Here is a 14231-nt window from a genome sequence, read left to right on the forward strand (position 1 = left end):
TATATTTATTCTTTTTTTCCTCTTCTGCTTAATGAGGTAATAATACTGAACTTACAATAATGCTCTTGGACTTTCCTTCTTCCTTTTAGATCTGAACCACAGTGGTCTAGGATCCCATTATGAAAATTCTCACTGGGGACCAGTCTCTTCAAATAGTGACTCCAGCACAAACTGGGATAAAGTTATCGTAGACGGCTCTGACAAAGAAGCATGGCCATCAATCACTGGCAGTGACCCAGAGCTGACTTCAGAATGTATGGACACTGACTCTGCCTCCAGCTCTGGGTCAGAGCGGAACCTCGTTATCATGGCTTCAGGGAGCACAGGCGGAGAAGGCGATGGCATTCGCAATGGCATCGGACATGGGTCTCAGAATAAGTTTGTGGTTGGTAGCAACAGCAATAATGTGGGCAATGGAAGTATTAATGGGCCGTGGGGGTTATCCCATGGATCCATAATAAGCACATGTCAAGTTTCTGTGGATGCTCCTGACAGCAAATCTGAAAGTAGCAACAATAGAATGAATGCTTGGGGCACCATAAACTCTTCATCAAATGGAGGGTTAAATCCAAGCACTTTGAATTCAAATGGCAACCATGGTGCCTGGTCCGTGTTGGAGAACAGTGGACATGCCCTGAAAGGGTCCGTGGGGAGTGGGAGTCCTGGCACAAGCATTCAGTGCAGTACCATAGGTCAGATGGCCAACAGCCAGAGTATTAACTCGAAAGTGGGTGGCTCAGCCCACGGTTCCTGGGGAAGCCTTCAGGAAAGTTGTGATTCTGAATTAAATGGTACAAGGAATGTTTCATTCAGTGGGCAACCTCAAAACCTTAACACTGAAATGAATGGACCAAATAACACTACTAACTTTATGACCTCTAGTTTACCAAACTCTGCTGGTTCGGTGCAGATGAACGAACTGCCCAACACCGCAGGGCCCGGGGCCTGGCGCGTGAGCACAATGAATCATTCTCAGATTCAGGCCTCTCCAGTGGCAAACGGCACTTCCATCTCTCACCTGAGCAATGGTGAGGCCAAAGCCGGCGGCTCTTACGGTACTACCTGGGGTGCCTATGGTTCCAGTTACTCTGGAGACAAATGTCCAGGCCCAAACAGCCAAGCTAATGGTGACACTGTGAATGCAACTCTAATGCAGCCGGGCGGGAGCGGGCCTGGCAGCACTAACTTTCAAATCAATGGGAATAAAGGAGGAGGGGTGTGGGAGGCAGGGACAGTCAACTCCCAGAACATGCCGTGGGGAAGCGGGAATGGTGCAAGTGCTGGCGGGAGCAGAAGAGGATGGGGCAACCCTGCACAAAGCACTGGCACTAACATTTCCAACGGGGAATGGAGCAAACTGCCTAGTAATCAGCATTCCAATGAAAGTGTGAATGGAAACAGCAGGAAGTTTACAAATGGATGGAAGTCTACTGAGGAGGATGATCTTAACAGCCAGAGTTCTGCTGCTTCCCAGATGGCTGAGCAGAACAGCACATGGGCCAAAACAGGTACGGGGGACAGCGAGGGGAGCTCGGAGAGCACTGGGTGCCATGAGGACAGAGGAGCTGCAGAAGGCCAGAACCGAGAGAGGAGGAAGGTTGACCAGCACACGTTACTCCAAAGCATAGTGAACAGAACTGACTTAGATCCACGTGTCCTCTCCAACTCTGGCTGGGGACAGACTCCAATCAAACAGAACACTGCCTGGGATACCGAAACGTCACCGAGGGGTGAAAGAAAAACTGACAATGGGACAGAGGCCTGGGGGGGCTCTGTGACACAGACTTCCAGCTCAGGGGGGTGTGTGGATAGACCTAGCCCTAATAATAACGATACCTCATCTGTATCGGGGTGGGGAGATCCAAAGTCTGCTACAAGGTGGGGAGACTCCAAAGGGTCAAACAGCCAAGGGGGGTGGGAAGAAGATTCTGCTGCTACAGTAATGGTCAAGAGCAATCAATCATGGGGAAGTGGCAAAGAGGAAAAGTCATCCTGGAATGACACACCGAAGATGAAGCAGGGATGGGGAGATGGACAGAAGGCCAACCAGGGTTGGGCAGTGTCTGCCAGTGATAGCTGGGGAGAAAATTCCAGAAGTAACCATTGGGGTGAGGCAAAGAAATCCAGTTCTGGAGGTAGCAACAGCGACAGGTCGGTGTCTGGTTGGAACGAACCAGGTAAATCGAATTCTATTACTTGGGGAGGTAATAATGCAAACCCAAACAACTCTTCAGGATGGGATGAACCTGCAAAGTCTAATCAGAACCAGGGCTGGGGAGACCCTCCAAAATCCAATCAACCTCAAGTCTGGGGGGACTCATCAAAGCCAGTCAGCTCTCCAGAATGGAACAAACAAGATGTTGGCTCTTGGGGAGCCCCGTCTGCCACGAACAAACCCCCTGGGTCGGGCTGGCTTGGGGGGCCGATGCCAGCCCCGGCAAAGGAGGAAGAGCCCACGGGCTGGGAGGAGCCATCCCCTGAATCCATACGCCGGAAAATGGAGATTGATGATGGAACTTCTGCTTGGGGTGATCCAAGCAAATACAACTACAAAAATGTGAATATGTGGAATAAAAATGTCCCAAACAGTAGCAGCAGTTCAGACCAGCAAGCACAGGTACATCCGCAGCTACTGTCTTCAAGTGCCATGACTAGCAAGGAGAGCAGTTCGGGTTCTGGTAAGCCTGGCTTTTATCCAGATTTGTGTATTCTGATGATTTTAAAACAGTTTCTTATTCTTGCTTCATAGAACAATGGAAAGGTTTGATGGAAAGGACAAAGTGCTGATGAAGTCAGCTTTTTATTTATTAGAAAAATGAACAGCAGGGCTCATAGAGGTTTGATGGTTTTGTACAGATTGGAAGATCTGTTCTAGTTTCAAATAGTTGCAGTAATAAGGACTAGACAGTTCTGTTTGAGTTCTGGGGAGTGGGAACATGGAGAAAATATTTAAGATAGTATCTGAGGAATGAAACTTTTTCTAAATGATTCTAAAACAGTTAAAACTTAATATTGCCAGTGAGCCTCCCCGAAAAAAGCATTGAGACAGAATGAAGGATGCTGGGTTTATACAGACTTGGGATCAGACTTTCTGGTCTTGTAGTTTCATGAGCAGTGAATAACAATTTTGGGGAGGAGCTTAGATGGGATTTAGGAAGTATCTTGTGCTCTATCTCTTTTTCAAGTGCAGAGAGGGGTCACTTAGATGTAATGAGCAGCTCTTAGGAGCTTAATGTCTTAGAAATTTGTATTATCGAAATGTAATTCTTTAGATACAACATTTGTGTTTCTGTGATTACTTTTATTTATGGAACAGCTTGCAGTTGTAATAATGACCCTCACACAAAATGGAAATGTGTGCTCTCACGCTTTTTATTGTATGTTATGGATCTAGGAAAAGCAAAACGCTTGAGTCTCTTTAGGTAGCTTTTAAATCCTGTTCAAAACCATGCCAATAACTCCCCCTGCTTTGCAAAGGTTGGGGAGAGCCTTCTACTCCAGCCACTACTGTAGATAACGGAACTTCAGCGTGGGGTAAGCCCATGGACACTGGTACGAGCTGGGGAGAGCCTGTCAGCGATGCAGGAGGCACCTCTGGCTGGGGAAATGCTCCTCTTGGGCAACAGCCTCCAAATAAACCTGGTGAGTGCTCTCTGTGTCACCCTGGAACAAGTGTGTTTGAGGGAGGTGAAGTACCTCTGTGGAAGCTTCACGTTTTTGAGGGTGTTTACCTTGCAGTCAGCATCAAACTGTGTTTGGTGTGAAGGACAGCAACTGCCACTGAAATGTTCATGTGCTGGGTTTTTTTCACAACCAGGGCCTAAATCTATGCAAGATAGTTGGTGTGGAGATGATATGCCATTGACAGGCAGTCGTCAGACCAGCTGGGAGGAAGAGGAGGATGTCGAGATTGGAATGTGGAACAGCAGTTCCTCACAAGAAGCCAACCCATCGTTAAACTGGCCACCCTACATGAAGAAAATGCCCACAAAGGTAAGGAGCAACTCGGGGCAAGGCTTGTTGTCATTTCTGAAAGCTAAGTCAGAAGGGATTCCTGCATGACTGCAGCACTGCTGCACTTTAATTTTCATTCTTAACACTTTGTGATGTAATTGAAGCAGTTGCTCATAAATACTTGAGTTTCACAAAAATTCCTTTCTGTTTTTAAGGGAATAATGAAAGGTGGAAATAAGCAAGATGAAACATGGATCAATCCATTCATTAAGCAATTCACAAATCTCAGTTTTTCAGTAAGTAACTGCCTTTGTCTGGCTTTGCTGCCTTCCCACAGGGCTGGTTACTGTGTACAGACTTTGAAATGCTCAGTGTTCATCTTCATCTTTTTACTTGTGTTCGTCTCCCCTCGGTCACCCATCCCTTTTCTTTGCATTCTCATTACAAAAAGAGCTCTTTGTTGATGAAAAGTGGGTTTGTAACCGCTACCCAGGTGTTCATCCCATAATCTGTTGCTTTACTCCATGTTACGTGGGAGTTTTGGTGAGAGAACCTGTTCTCAGTTGGATAGCAACTAAAGGGAGAAAATGCTTTCAAATAGCATCTGATTGTCTCGATTTTTCTCTCTTGCAGGTTTGAATTGAAATAGTGTGTAAGAATCTTTGTTTTAGCTCTTAAAAATACTATTATTAAATAATTGCGATTCATTTTATTGCTTCAGAGAGAATCACCAGAAGAAACCATACAGAGCAATAAGATGGACATGTCTGGAGGTAAGAACAGCAGAACCAAGCTGGGCTTTATTGCTTTTCCTCCCAGATTCTCTTTTAGCTTATATCCTTCTGTAAATTACTTTTAAAATATAAATGTATATGTTGCTATATGTAGTTAAATATATATTTCCCTAAAGAAGAGGAATACTCTTGTAGAGAAAAATATTTATGTGTGTGAGTAATGTTGCACACCTGCATTACCTGGTTGCTATAGGAATATTAGCCATATATCAAGCTAAGCTTATATATATTTATATATGTTAATCTGACATAAGAGAATGTTTTCAGGGCACGGTGGGTTTGTTTCTTGTAATACAAATATCTTGATTGCCCTCTGGGCACTTCACTGGGTATAAACAGAAACGTTCCAAATTCCACACTCACTCATTGGGTTCATTCTTGGAAACACATGTTCAGTCCTAAGAACTACATTAATACTGAATGATTATTTTAGAAACATTTAAACCTGAGTGTAAAATTACTTGGAAGCAGTTATTTTTTTTTAATCCATTGACTATTACAATTCTTTTAGCAAATAAAAAATAGTATAATTCTTTAATACATTAATAACAATATACTATGATGATAGAATGTTTAAGTAAAAGTAATTGTAGCATTGTAGTTTTTATTGTAGTTACTCTTTTTTTATTCCACTTTAAAATTGGTTATTTTCACTTTGAGGCTCACAGTCTTGTGTAAAGAAACTGTCTGTTGAGTTTTAGATTTTAATATTAATGGCAGGCCTGATACTTAAATTATTTCACATTTAAACAATTACATGGTCTTGGTTTTAAGAGAAAACAGAGTAATGTTTGCATGAAGCCTTGAAAAATCATGGTGCTGATTCCATGTTTCCAGTTGTCTGTAGCCATTGATACACAAGGTTTCCTTTCCCTTTTCGGTAAAGCCCAGAGAGTTTAAAGCTAAAGTGATATTTCTTTTATGAGTCTCCTGCCCAAGAGCAGTGTCAGTTCAGGTCTGCATGAGCACAGGCTGGTTCTGCTGTAGCTGAAGCCTGAAGGACACCTGAGTGCTGCAGCCACTGTCCCCTGCCCGCAGGGTTGCTGCAGGACAAGCGGATGGAGATGGACAAGCACGGCCTCGGCGCTGGAGATTACAATCGTGTGGTTGGAAAAGGCCCTGGCTCTCGTCCCCAAATTCCCAAAGAGTCTTCCATGGATCGCGGTCCTTACTTCGATAAGGTCAGTGGAGTCTCCCTGGTGGACACTTCTGAACTCCTCTGACTGCATTCTGAGCAGTTACCTGTGTGCTCCTGAGCTCTCTGTGGGTAGTGTAGAGGGGAGCGAGGGTTTTCTGGTTAATCCAGGAGATATGAGCTGTTCTTTTTAACTCACTGACATACAATACTAAGCACTTTCTGTAGCCCTTTGCGGTGCCAATGACTAACCTGATCTCTTTTGTTTTCTGCCTATTTCCTGCTGGTGCTGGACTGTCCTGTGACTCTTCCCTTCTGCTCCTGGCAATGGTTTCTCCCTTCTGCTTGCTTGCTGGCTGGTTCTTGCGCCTCGGTTTGTCTGTCCCATCAGGATGGCATTGTAGCAGACGAGTCCCAAAACATGCAGTTTATGTCCAATCAAAACATGAAGCTTCCCCCTTCAAATAATGCACTACCTAACCAAGCCCTGGGCTCCCTAGCAGGGCTGGGTATGCAAAACTTGAATTCTGTTAGACAGGTAAGGCTATGTGCATATCCTTGGCATGTTACTTGACAGCATTTAATGCCTTTTGATATAACATTGTAGCTGCCTATGTGATTGACATGTGTTTAACTTGTAACTGAAATGAGTGGGGTGGGAGAAGCAGCAGAACCTTTATTGTCACTGACTGTCCATCCTTTCTCCAGAATGGCAATCCCAGTGTGTTTGGTGTTGGGAATATAGCAGCACAGCCCAGGAGCATGCAGCAGCCTCCAGCACAACCTCTTAATTCATCTCAGCCTAATCCACGTGCTCAAGTGCCTCCTCCATTACTATCCCCTCAGGTAACTGAGTACAGAAACCATTCTGTGTATAGACTACCTAAATGCTGCTTCAGAAAATTGTCCCTTGTTTGTTGGTGTTGCTCATATTTATTCTGTAAATATTTGGGAACATATTTGGCTTGATAAGTGTTTCAGAAACCAGGCAGCTGTTGACCAGAGGTTATAATATTCTCCATATTCCGGGCCAAGTTACAGTCAGTCACTCTCAGTCCCGGTCTGTTTTGCAGGTTCCAGTATCATTACTGAAGTATGCACCAAACAACGGTGGCCTGAGCCCACTTTTTGGCCCACAACAGGTAGCCATGTTGAATCAACTGTCCCAGTTAAACCAGCTTTCTCAGATCTCCCAGTTACAGGTAAGCTGCCCAGCGGGTCTCTCGGTGTTGTGTGAGTGAGTGGGGCCTGACCCGGGCTGGGTCTGCTCTAAACCCCCCACACCAATGTCTCGCAGCGGCTGTTGGCTCAGCAGCAAAAGGCGCAGACTCCAAGGAGCATGCCTTCGGGGGGTCGGCAGCAGCAGGAGCAGCAGGTAAACAAACACCTTTATTTTGACTTCTCAAACTCTCTTTACGACTGTTTTTCATCCTGAGCTCCATTTCTTGCTGTGAATTGTATTGAAGGGTGCAGGAGTGAATTGGGTTCGATGGGCCCTAAGGGAGGGACTCGGTGCTGGGGTTTGTGCAGGATGCACAGAGCACAGAGATGCATTTCATTCTCTTCCTTTAAATGTGGAAAAGCTTTTGCCCATTGATATTGTAACTGCTCTGTTTTTTTAAGGGTCGATCTCTTAGTATGCAGCAACAGATGATGCAACAGTCCCGTCAGCTTGATCCAAACCTGTTAATGAAGCAGCAAACTCCACCCTCTCAACAGCAGTCACTCCATCAGCCCTCCATGAAATCCTTCCTTGAGAATGTCATACCCCACGCTACTCCTGAGCTGCAGAAAGGGCCGTCACCAATCAATGCATTCAGCAGCTTCCCTATAGGTGGGTCTCCTGCAGTCAGTCAGTGCTTGTGTGACACAGACCCTACTTTTCCCCCTACCTGTCTCCTAAAACAGTGACTGTAATCCAGTCAGCACTTCCCATTTCAGTGGAAGTACTAATTCTTTGTGGGGCTTACCCAGTTACCCTTGTTCACCAAAGAGCTTTTCCCCAAGTACTCTCATTCCCAGTGACTGTCTGGGTCTCAGTGCCAAATGCTTTACAGTCCTAAGGAATGGCTGGCTCCTTTTAGTGCTTCTTTTATCCCATGGGTCCCTTGGGATCAAAGTGGTACAAAGTCCTGGTTCCTGGAGCTAAAAAACTTAGAAGTAGAATCCATTCAAAGAATCCATTGATGTAGCCACATTTCTTTGGATTTCCACAATGATTTCCAATGACTAGAATTGCACAGGTAGAACAAACTGTCAGTTTGCCTGTTAGTGGTTTAGCCTAGGAGAAAACCTTTCGGATCTGCATTTTGAAAGAATGGTTGTCTCATTTCAGGCAAAATGTCTGAACATTTATAAATAAAAACATCTCCTGTTTCTTTCTCCCTGTGTTTCCAGGCTTCTGTCCAATTTCTACTTCAGAAATTTCAGGCTCGTATATTTTCTCCTTTCTTTAGGTCCCTTTTTTATTGCTATATTACACTTACCACAAGTGTTTTCCATTTACCTCAGTCCCTTACCCCCATTTTTTTCCTCCCCTTCAGTTTTGCTTTTCTTCTCGCTTGTTCTAATTGGGTCATTTCTGTTGGGCTGGTTTCCTTTGCATCCCCATTGCCTTTTGCAGAGCAGTTTGTGTCCTGGGGACTGACACCCCTGTGCTTGCAGGGGGAGCTGTGGAGCCAGCGGGGCAGTGCTGGCCCTGCATGTGCCACACTGAGGTGGCTCGTGGCCAGTCCTGGGTCCAGGCTGCTGCTTCATGGTTGCTGGTGATGATTGGCATCAACGTCTAACTATGCTTTCATTCAAAGAACAGGGCATACAAATGAAGTTTTTTAGCTATTGCAGACACTGTGTTAGGTCTAAGGAAAGGAATATTTCACTTCCTCTCCAAACTCCATGCTGGGGAATTGCATCCTGCCTACCTTGGGTTCCTTTCTGTTTCATTCCTGGAGCTGGAATATGCTGTTACAGAGCTGCTTTCTCACCTGAACCATGGCCACGTCTCAGGAACCTGCAGTGTATGAAAGGTGGCTTTGAGATCCCTCAGGACTCTGCCACAGAATAGGTAGGATTTCTTTGGGATGCCCCTGGAGTAGCACTATATAGTGATACAAGCACGTGGAACCACACTCAGTCCTCATAAAAGCTTAAGGGTAAGAGTAGCAGGTTGCTGGAATTTCTTCACTCTTCAGTGAAGAATTGAGTCCAGAGGTGTGTGGTAGTGTGGTCGTGTGAGAGGCAGCCCAGTTTGCCCAGTTGTCTCCTGGGCAATCCTGTAGGTATGTTATTTTCTCCAGGTTCTTGTAACTGTCAGGACACCCAGCAAGGAGGTTGTTTCCATTCCAGGGAAGGAATTTGTCAGGATTCACTAGATACTCACCCAAAGCAGAGACTGGGGGCTGGGATGTCCTCCTCTCCCTGACCAGTCCTGCAGTCATGTCTCCATTCATTATAGAATTAAGTATTTCTAATAATAAAAACAACCTTTTTCTGCCAAATAGTGAGTATAGCTGAACAATATAAAGTCTTCCAGAATAGGATATGAAAAATTACTTCTGGGAAGAGTGTTTAAGTTATGGATCATGTCCAGGGACTGGTGTCCATCCCTCAGCCCATAGGTCTCTCATACAGGGCAGTGCCAGACCTGTGCCTGACCTGGTCAGAGCTATGCACCTCTGCCAGCTTGGGATCCTCCTAACCCTTCTCTCAGAGGTCTGGCCTCTGCAGTTGCTCCAGAGGTAGAAGGAAGGTTTCTGTGGTGCAGTCACTGCTCTGACAACAGCAGAATGCCAGAGGGAGGTGTCAGAAATAGGATCGATTGGACTTTGCTTTTTTCCTGCTTGAGCTGTTGGTAGTTGCTACATTTTTTAAAACTCCATCCTGTTCCAAGCACTTTGTGCAAGGCTTTTCTGAGGGAGGCATTTCTGGCTTCAACTCCTGATCATGCCTTTAAGAAAAACAACCCTAACCCCCAGAGAAACAAGCCAGCTTCTCTGTGGCCATGAATGTCCACTCAGGAGAAAGACGAAGCCCTCATTTCCAGTGCTGAAGGAAGGCGTTTCTAGGAGACATTTGAGAAGCTCCCTGTGTATCTGTGGCCCCAAGTGAAACCGTTGTAGTGGTTTATTTTCAGAAATGAAGTAATTAGATCTGAGGGGCTGGAAGAGTACCCAGGTATGATTGTGAGTTCAGGATTCTTACAGACCTGGAAAGAGAGCAGGCAAAGTCAAAAGTGTGGGCACATTGTCACAGCCCAGAACAGCTGGTTCTCCCAGGTGTTTGGGTTGATTTGGCTGGGCATTGTCTTGATTCTCTGGGAGATAAATGTTTGGAAGTACAGACCACAGCTTAGAGCAGGCCAAGATAAATTCTGTTTGCCCCATATTTTAGTTATTTACATTTTAGTTTCTCTGACTTCCTAATGGCTCTTCCACTGACATTTTTGCATGAGGACTTGAGCTGAGAACTTGGGAGTGCTTTGCATTGCTCAGCTTAGCTTCTGTCTGCCCTGAGTTCACTGAATTAAATGCTAGAATGTTCTTCAAAACCAGGGACTTGGAAGCATGACATAACCATAGCAGTGTGCTCTTCAGTGCTTATTGGGGCCGCAGCAGAGAAGAGCAGAAGTAGTAGTTCAGTCTGTATTTCATAAGCTCTGTATGCTTTCAGGAATGAACTCAAACTTGAATGTAAACCTGGATATGAGCAGTATTAAAGAGCCACAGTCTCGGCTGAGGAAATGGACTACAGTCGACAGCATTTCTGTGAACACATCCTTAGATCAAAACTCCAGCAAACATGGTATGTTCAGCTGTCCCTGAGCAGCACCTGACGTGGCACATCAGCCTGTCATGTTCTGGGTGTAAGGTGCAGGTTTGCTGTGTTTGGGCTGTGGTTGTAACTCCTGTGTTGCTGTAGCTGTCACACTTTGTATTGTGTTCTCTGTGCCAACCTGCTGCTTGTCTTCCACAGCAGCCACAGATTTGCTGACTGTGCTTACAGAGTGATCTTGTGATGAGATTAGTAGAAACATTGTACAGAATTCCTTTTTTAACCAGACTTTTCTGTAAGTGTGACTGTTGCTACTAGTTTTACCTTAATCTCGAGTGGAATGCTACATATATTTTTAAGCCAAAAGCTTTAGGTTTTCAAGTTTTCTCTCCCACCACCCTGCTGCCCTAAGGCGATTTTTGGGGATTTACCACATTCTGGGCATGGCTGACATTTTTACTGACAGGTTTTGGTTATGAATGTCTTATGTTTGCATTCTAAAATTGGGGAGAGCTTAGAAGGGCTAGACTGGTACCATTGCTGTCCTTAGTTTTAGAGGAGGTGGACTTGGTTGCTTTATGTTTGATTGCAGTAATCAAGATTCATATGACATTTCAACTGTTTCAGTTGCTTGAAATCTCATCCAATTAAAATTTGAGTCTATAGCCCAAAGATTCTGTGTCTAAAGATAGTTATAAATGTCCCCAGTCTCCTGTTACTGTTCAGTCTCAGATTGTTGGGGTATTTTTAGACGTGACAGCTGCTTTGCTGCTCTGAGGTGACTTTGCTGCTGTAGCCTGTAGTGACCATACCCTGCAGCTGAACCCCATCCAACTGTTACCACAGGCAGTGGTGGTGTTCCTTTAGCTGTAGGTGATGTTTTCTGACTAGGACTAGGAATTTCCATATTGCATGGAATCCCTGGCTCCCTCAGAACTGTAGCAGAACAGGCTTTGCTGTCTGATAACTTTTAAACCATTCCTTGCTCTGTCTCCAGGGATTTTTAAATTATATATTTTCCCTCCCAAGAATAGAATAAAGGAGTAGAATAAACAGAACTTTGCAGTAGCTAAAGATCCTTTGCATGCTGTAGCCATTTCTTCCTAGAGCCCTCCCACCACAGAATCCATTCACTACCCCCTCTAGCCAGCTGGGGTCCCACAGAATGCTCTCACCCTCAGTAGATGTTACATTGAACACATGTACTTTCAGTGAAGGGATTCCATGGAACATTATTCTTACAGTTTTCTCCTGAGTTATTCAGACACATTTCATTTTAGATTTCCTATATAACCTCCTATATAAGAGGACAGTGAGCTGCCATATATTTCATTAATGATTTACAAGGGTGTGATTTTATATAGAGATATAAAAACTGACTTTAAAAAATATTTGACCTCTGTTTGTGTTTGTTTTTTCTATTCAGGTGCTATTTCAAGTGGTTTTAGGCTGGAAGATTCTCCGTTTGTTCCTTATGACTTTATGAACAGCAGTAATTCTCCAGCCAGCCCTCCCGGCTCCATTGGGGACGGCTGGCCCCGTGCCAAATCGCCTAATGGCTCTAGCAGTGTTAACTGGCCCCCAGGTACAGCTCCACTCACCTCCCTCTGATGTCCCCCTGGCTTTGTCCTTGGTTCCTTGGGTGTTCCATGTGGAGGGGACAGGAGCCAGCCTCCAGAAGAGCCCAAAGGGTGTTCTTTAGAGATGGAAATGGAGAGCGGGAGTTTTATTGCGCAGAGAAAAGTGTATCTGCCTGGGGTGATGGGAGCAGAGAAACTAGAAATTAAGTGAATGAAGTGAAGACTAAATTAAGTAAAAGGTTTTGGATTTTTGGTCATTAGGAGATGTATTGTTTAGACAGTTGTTTCATGTTTTAAAAAATAATCAAAATAAGCTTCTTTTCTGCATCTGTGTTCCTAGAGTTTCGCCCTGGTGAGCCATGGAAAGGTTATCCAAACATCGACCCCGAGACTGACCCTTACGTCACTCCTGGCAGTGTCATAAACAATCTCTCAATTAATACTGTGCGGGAAGTTGACCACCTCAGGGACAGGAACAGTGGTATGCTCTGCTCCATTCATTGTGTGACCTTCCCTCGGTCTCTCATGGAGATATTTCCTGCTTGCTCCTCTCCTGGTCTGTCCCTTGTGTTGTGGATTTGGGATGTGTTTGCTGCTTGCTCTCCTCCTGGTTTATCTCTTGTGTTGTGCCTGTCACAGCTGCCAAGCTCATCCTTGGCTCGGCTTGCTTGCTGATGCAGTGCAGCAGCTATCCCGGGAATGTGGGCAGAGGAGCTGTGCTCTGCATCCTGATGTCAGCTGTGCACACCCCGAGTGTTTGGAAGCAGCAATCGAGCCTTGGCAGCCCGGCCATGCAAGAATGTAGAGCCTGTGCTGTCTGAGCATGGGGTGCTCCTGCTGCCACCGTGTGCCCGTGGGTGGAGGATGGGCCTGAGGGGTGCAGGACCCTCCCCTGAGTGTGCAGCGTGTTCAGGCTGGACCACAAGCCAAGCCTTTCAGTCTTACTGCATTTGTGACACGCTGTGCTGTGACTGACTCTGCCTTTGTTACAGGGTCATCCTCATCTTTGAACACCACGCTGCCTTCAACTAGTGCCTGGTCATCCATTCGTGCCTCCAACTACAATGTTTCCCTCAGCAGTACAGCACAAAGCACTTCAGGTGACGTCTGCTTGTATTGCTCTGACCTGGTTCCTTCCCCTTCACTTGCCCCGGGGGGGGTCCTAGATGTTAATAAAAGCAGTGCCAAGGTCTCACCAGAGTGGTGACTTAGCTGATTTCAAAGCAGCTATTTTGATTTTACTCTAATTTAGCAGCTTTTCTTTGCAGCGGGGTGGCAGTTACAGCACCACAGTGATTGTGGTTGTCTTTTGTGTCTTTTAGTAGCCAGAAACAGTGATTCCAAATCAACGTGGTCTCCTGGATCAGTCACTAACACCTCTCTGGCTCATGAGCTGTGGAAGGTCCCTTTGCCACCTAAAAGCATCACTGCTCCGTCCCGCCCACCTCCAGGGCTGACAGGCCAGAAACCACCCTTGTCCACTTGGGATAATTCCCTTCGTCTGGGTGGAGGATGGGGAAATTCTGATGCCAGATACACCCCTGGTAAGGACATCCCGCTGTGCCTGGAAGGGTTTGTGGTTTGTTACCAAGCTGGGGAGTGTCCTGTGTGTCTGGCTGGATAATCTGTCCCTGAAGGATACCAAATGTACTGTTGGCCTTGCCTAAAGCTGGTCTATATACTGCACTGCAGTGGGCTTTCTGCTGAGGAGAACTGAGAGAAGAGGTGTTGTGTGCAGGGTAACAGGGGTGGCACGAGTGCTTGTTCTGTCCTTGGTGTGAACCATCTCTCCAAGCGCTTTCCAAGTCAGACGTCAGTGCAGCTGGATGCAGTTCCCTGTTAAACATTGTTCACAGAGTGGCTCATACTGTAATGAATTAGATCATGATAGTCCAGGGAGCCTTCAGACAGGCTTCAAAACTATTCTGAAATTGCAGCAGGAGTCAAAGCAAATATGTTTGTATTTTTGCTTCAGGTCTGATTATCTGACAACAGTGT

General features: G+C 45.6%; 1 protein-coding gene across 10 annotated transcripts in view; it reads left to right on the top strand.

Moving 5' to 3' along the window:
• Window positions 1–14231, top strand: part of TNRC6A (trinucleotide repeat containing 6A) — a 57847-nt gene that overhangs the window by 40147 nt on the left and 3469 nt on the right. For 5 of the 10 annotated variants that reach the window (XM_027667935.1, XM_027667931.1, XM_027667934.1 and 2 more), the window contains 17 exons: window positions 90–2678; window positions 3478–3642; window positions 3818–3993; window positions 4170–4250; window positions 4676–4727; window positions 5787–5929; window positions 6275–6421; window positions 6592–6729; window positions 6957–7085; window positions 7181–7258; window positions 7507–7717; window positions 8281–8313; window positions 10552–10683; window positions 12080–12238; window positions 12574–12714; window positions 13226–13333; window positions 13556–13777. In XM_027667935.1, the coding sequence (XP_027523736.1) occupies window positions 90–2678; window positions 3478–3642; window positions 3818–3993; window positions 4170–4250; window positions 4676–4727; window positions 5787–5929; window positions 6275–6421; window positions 6592–6729; window positions 6957–7085; window positions 7181–7258; window positions 7507–7717; window positions 8281–8313; window positions 10552–10683; window positions 12080–12238; window positions 12574–12714; window positions 13226–13333; window positions 13556–13777 (4704 nt within the window). The remainder of the gene's footprint in view (window positions 1–89; window positions 2679–3477; window positions 3643–3817; window positions 3994–4169; window positions 4251–4675; window positions 4728–5786; window positions 5930–6274; window positions 6422–6591; window positions 6730–6956; window positions 7086–7180; window positions 7259–7506; window positions 7718–8280; window positions 8314–10551; window positions 10684–12079; window positions 12239–12573; window positions 12715–13225; window positions 13334–13555; window positions 13778–14231) is intronic. The other 5 variants (XM_027667939.1, XM_027667932.1, XM_027667940.1 and 2 more) reach the window with 3 other exon arrangements.

The sequence above is a fragment of the Corapipo altera genome, unplaced genomic scaffold, assembly GCF_003945725.1.
Source record: "Corapipo altera isolate COAL_440 unplaced genomic scaffold, ASM394572v1 104b, whole genome shotgun sequence".
NCBI classification, from domain to species: domain Eukaryota; kingdom Metazoa; phylum Chordata; class Aves; order Passeriformes; family Pipridae; genus Corapipo; species Corapipo altera.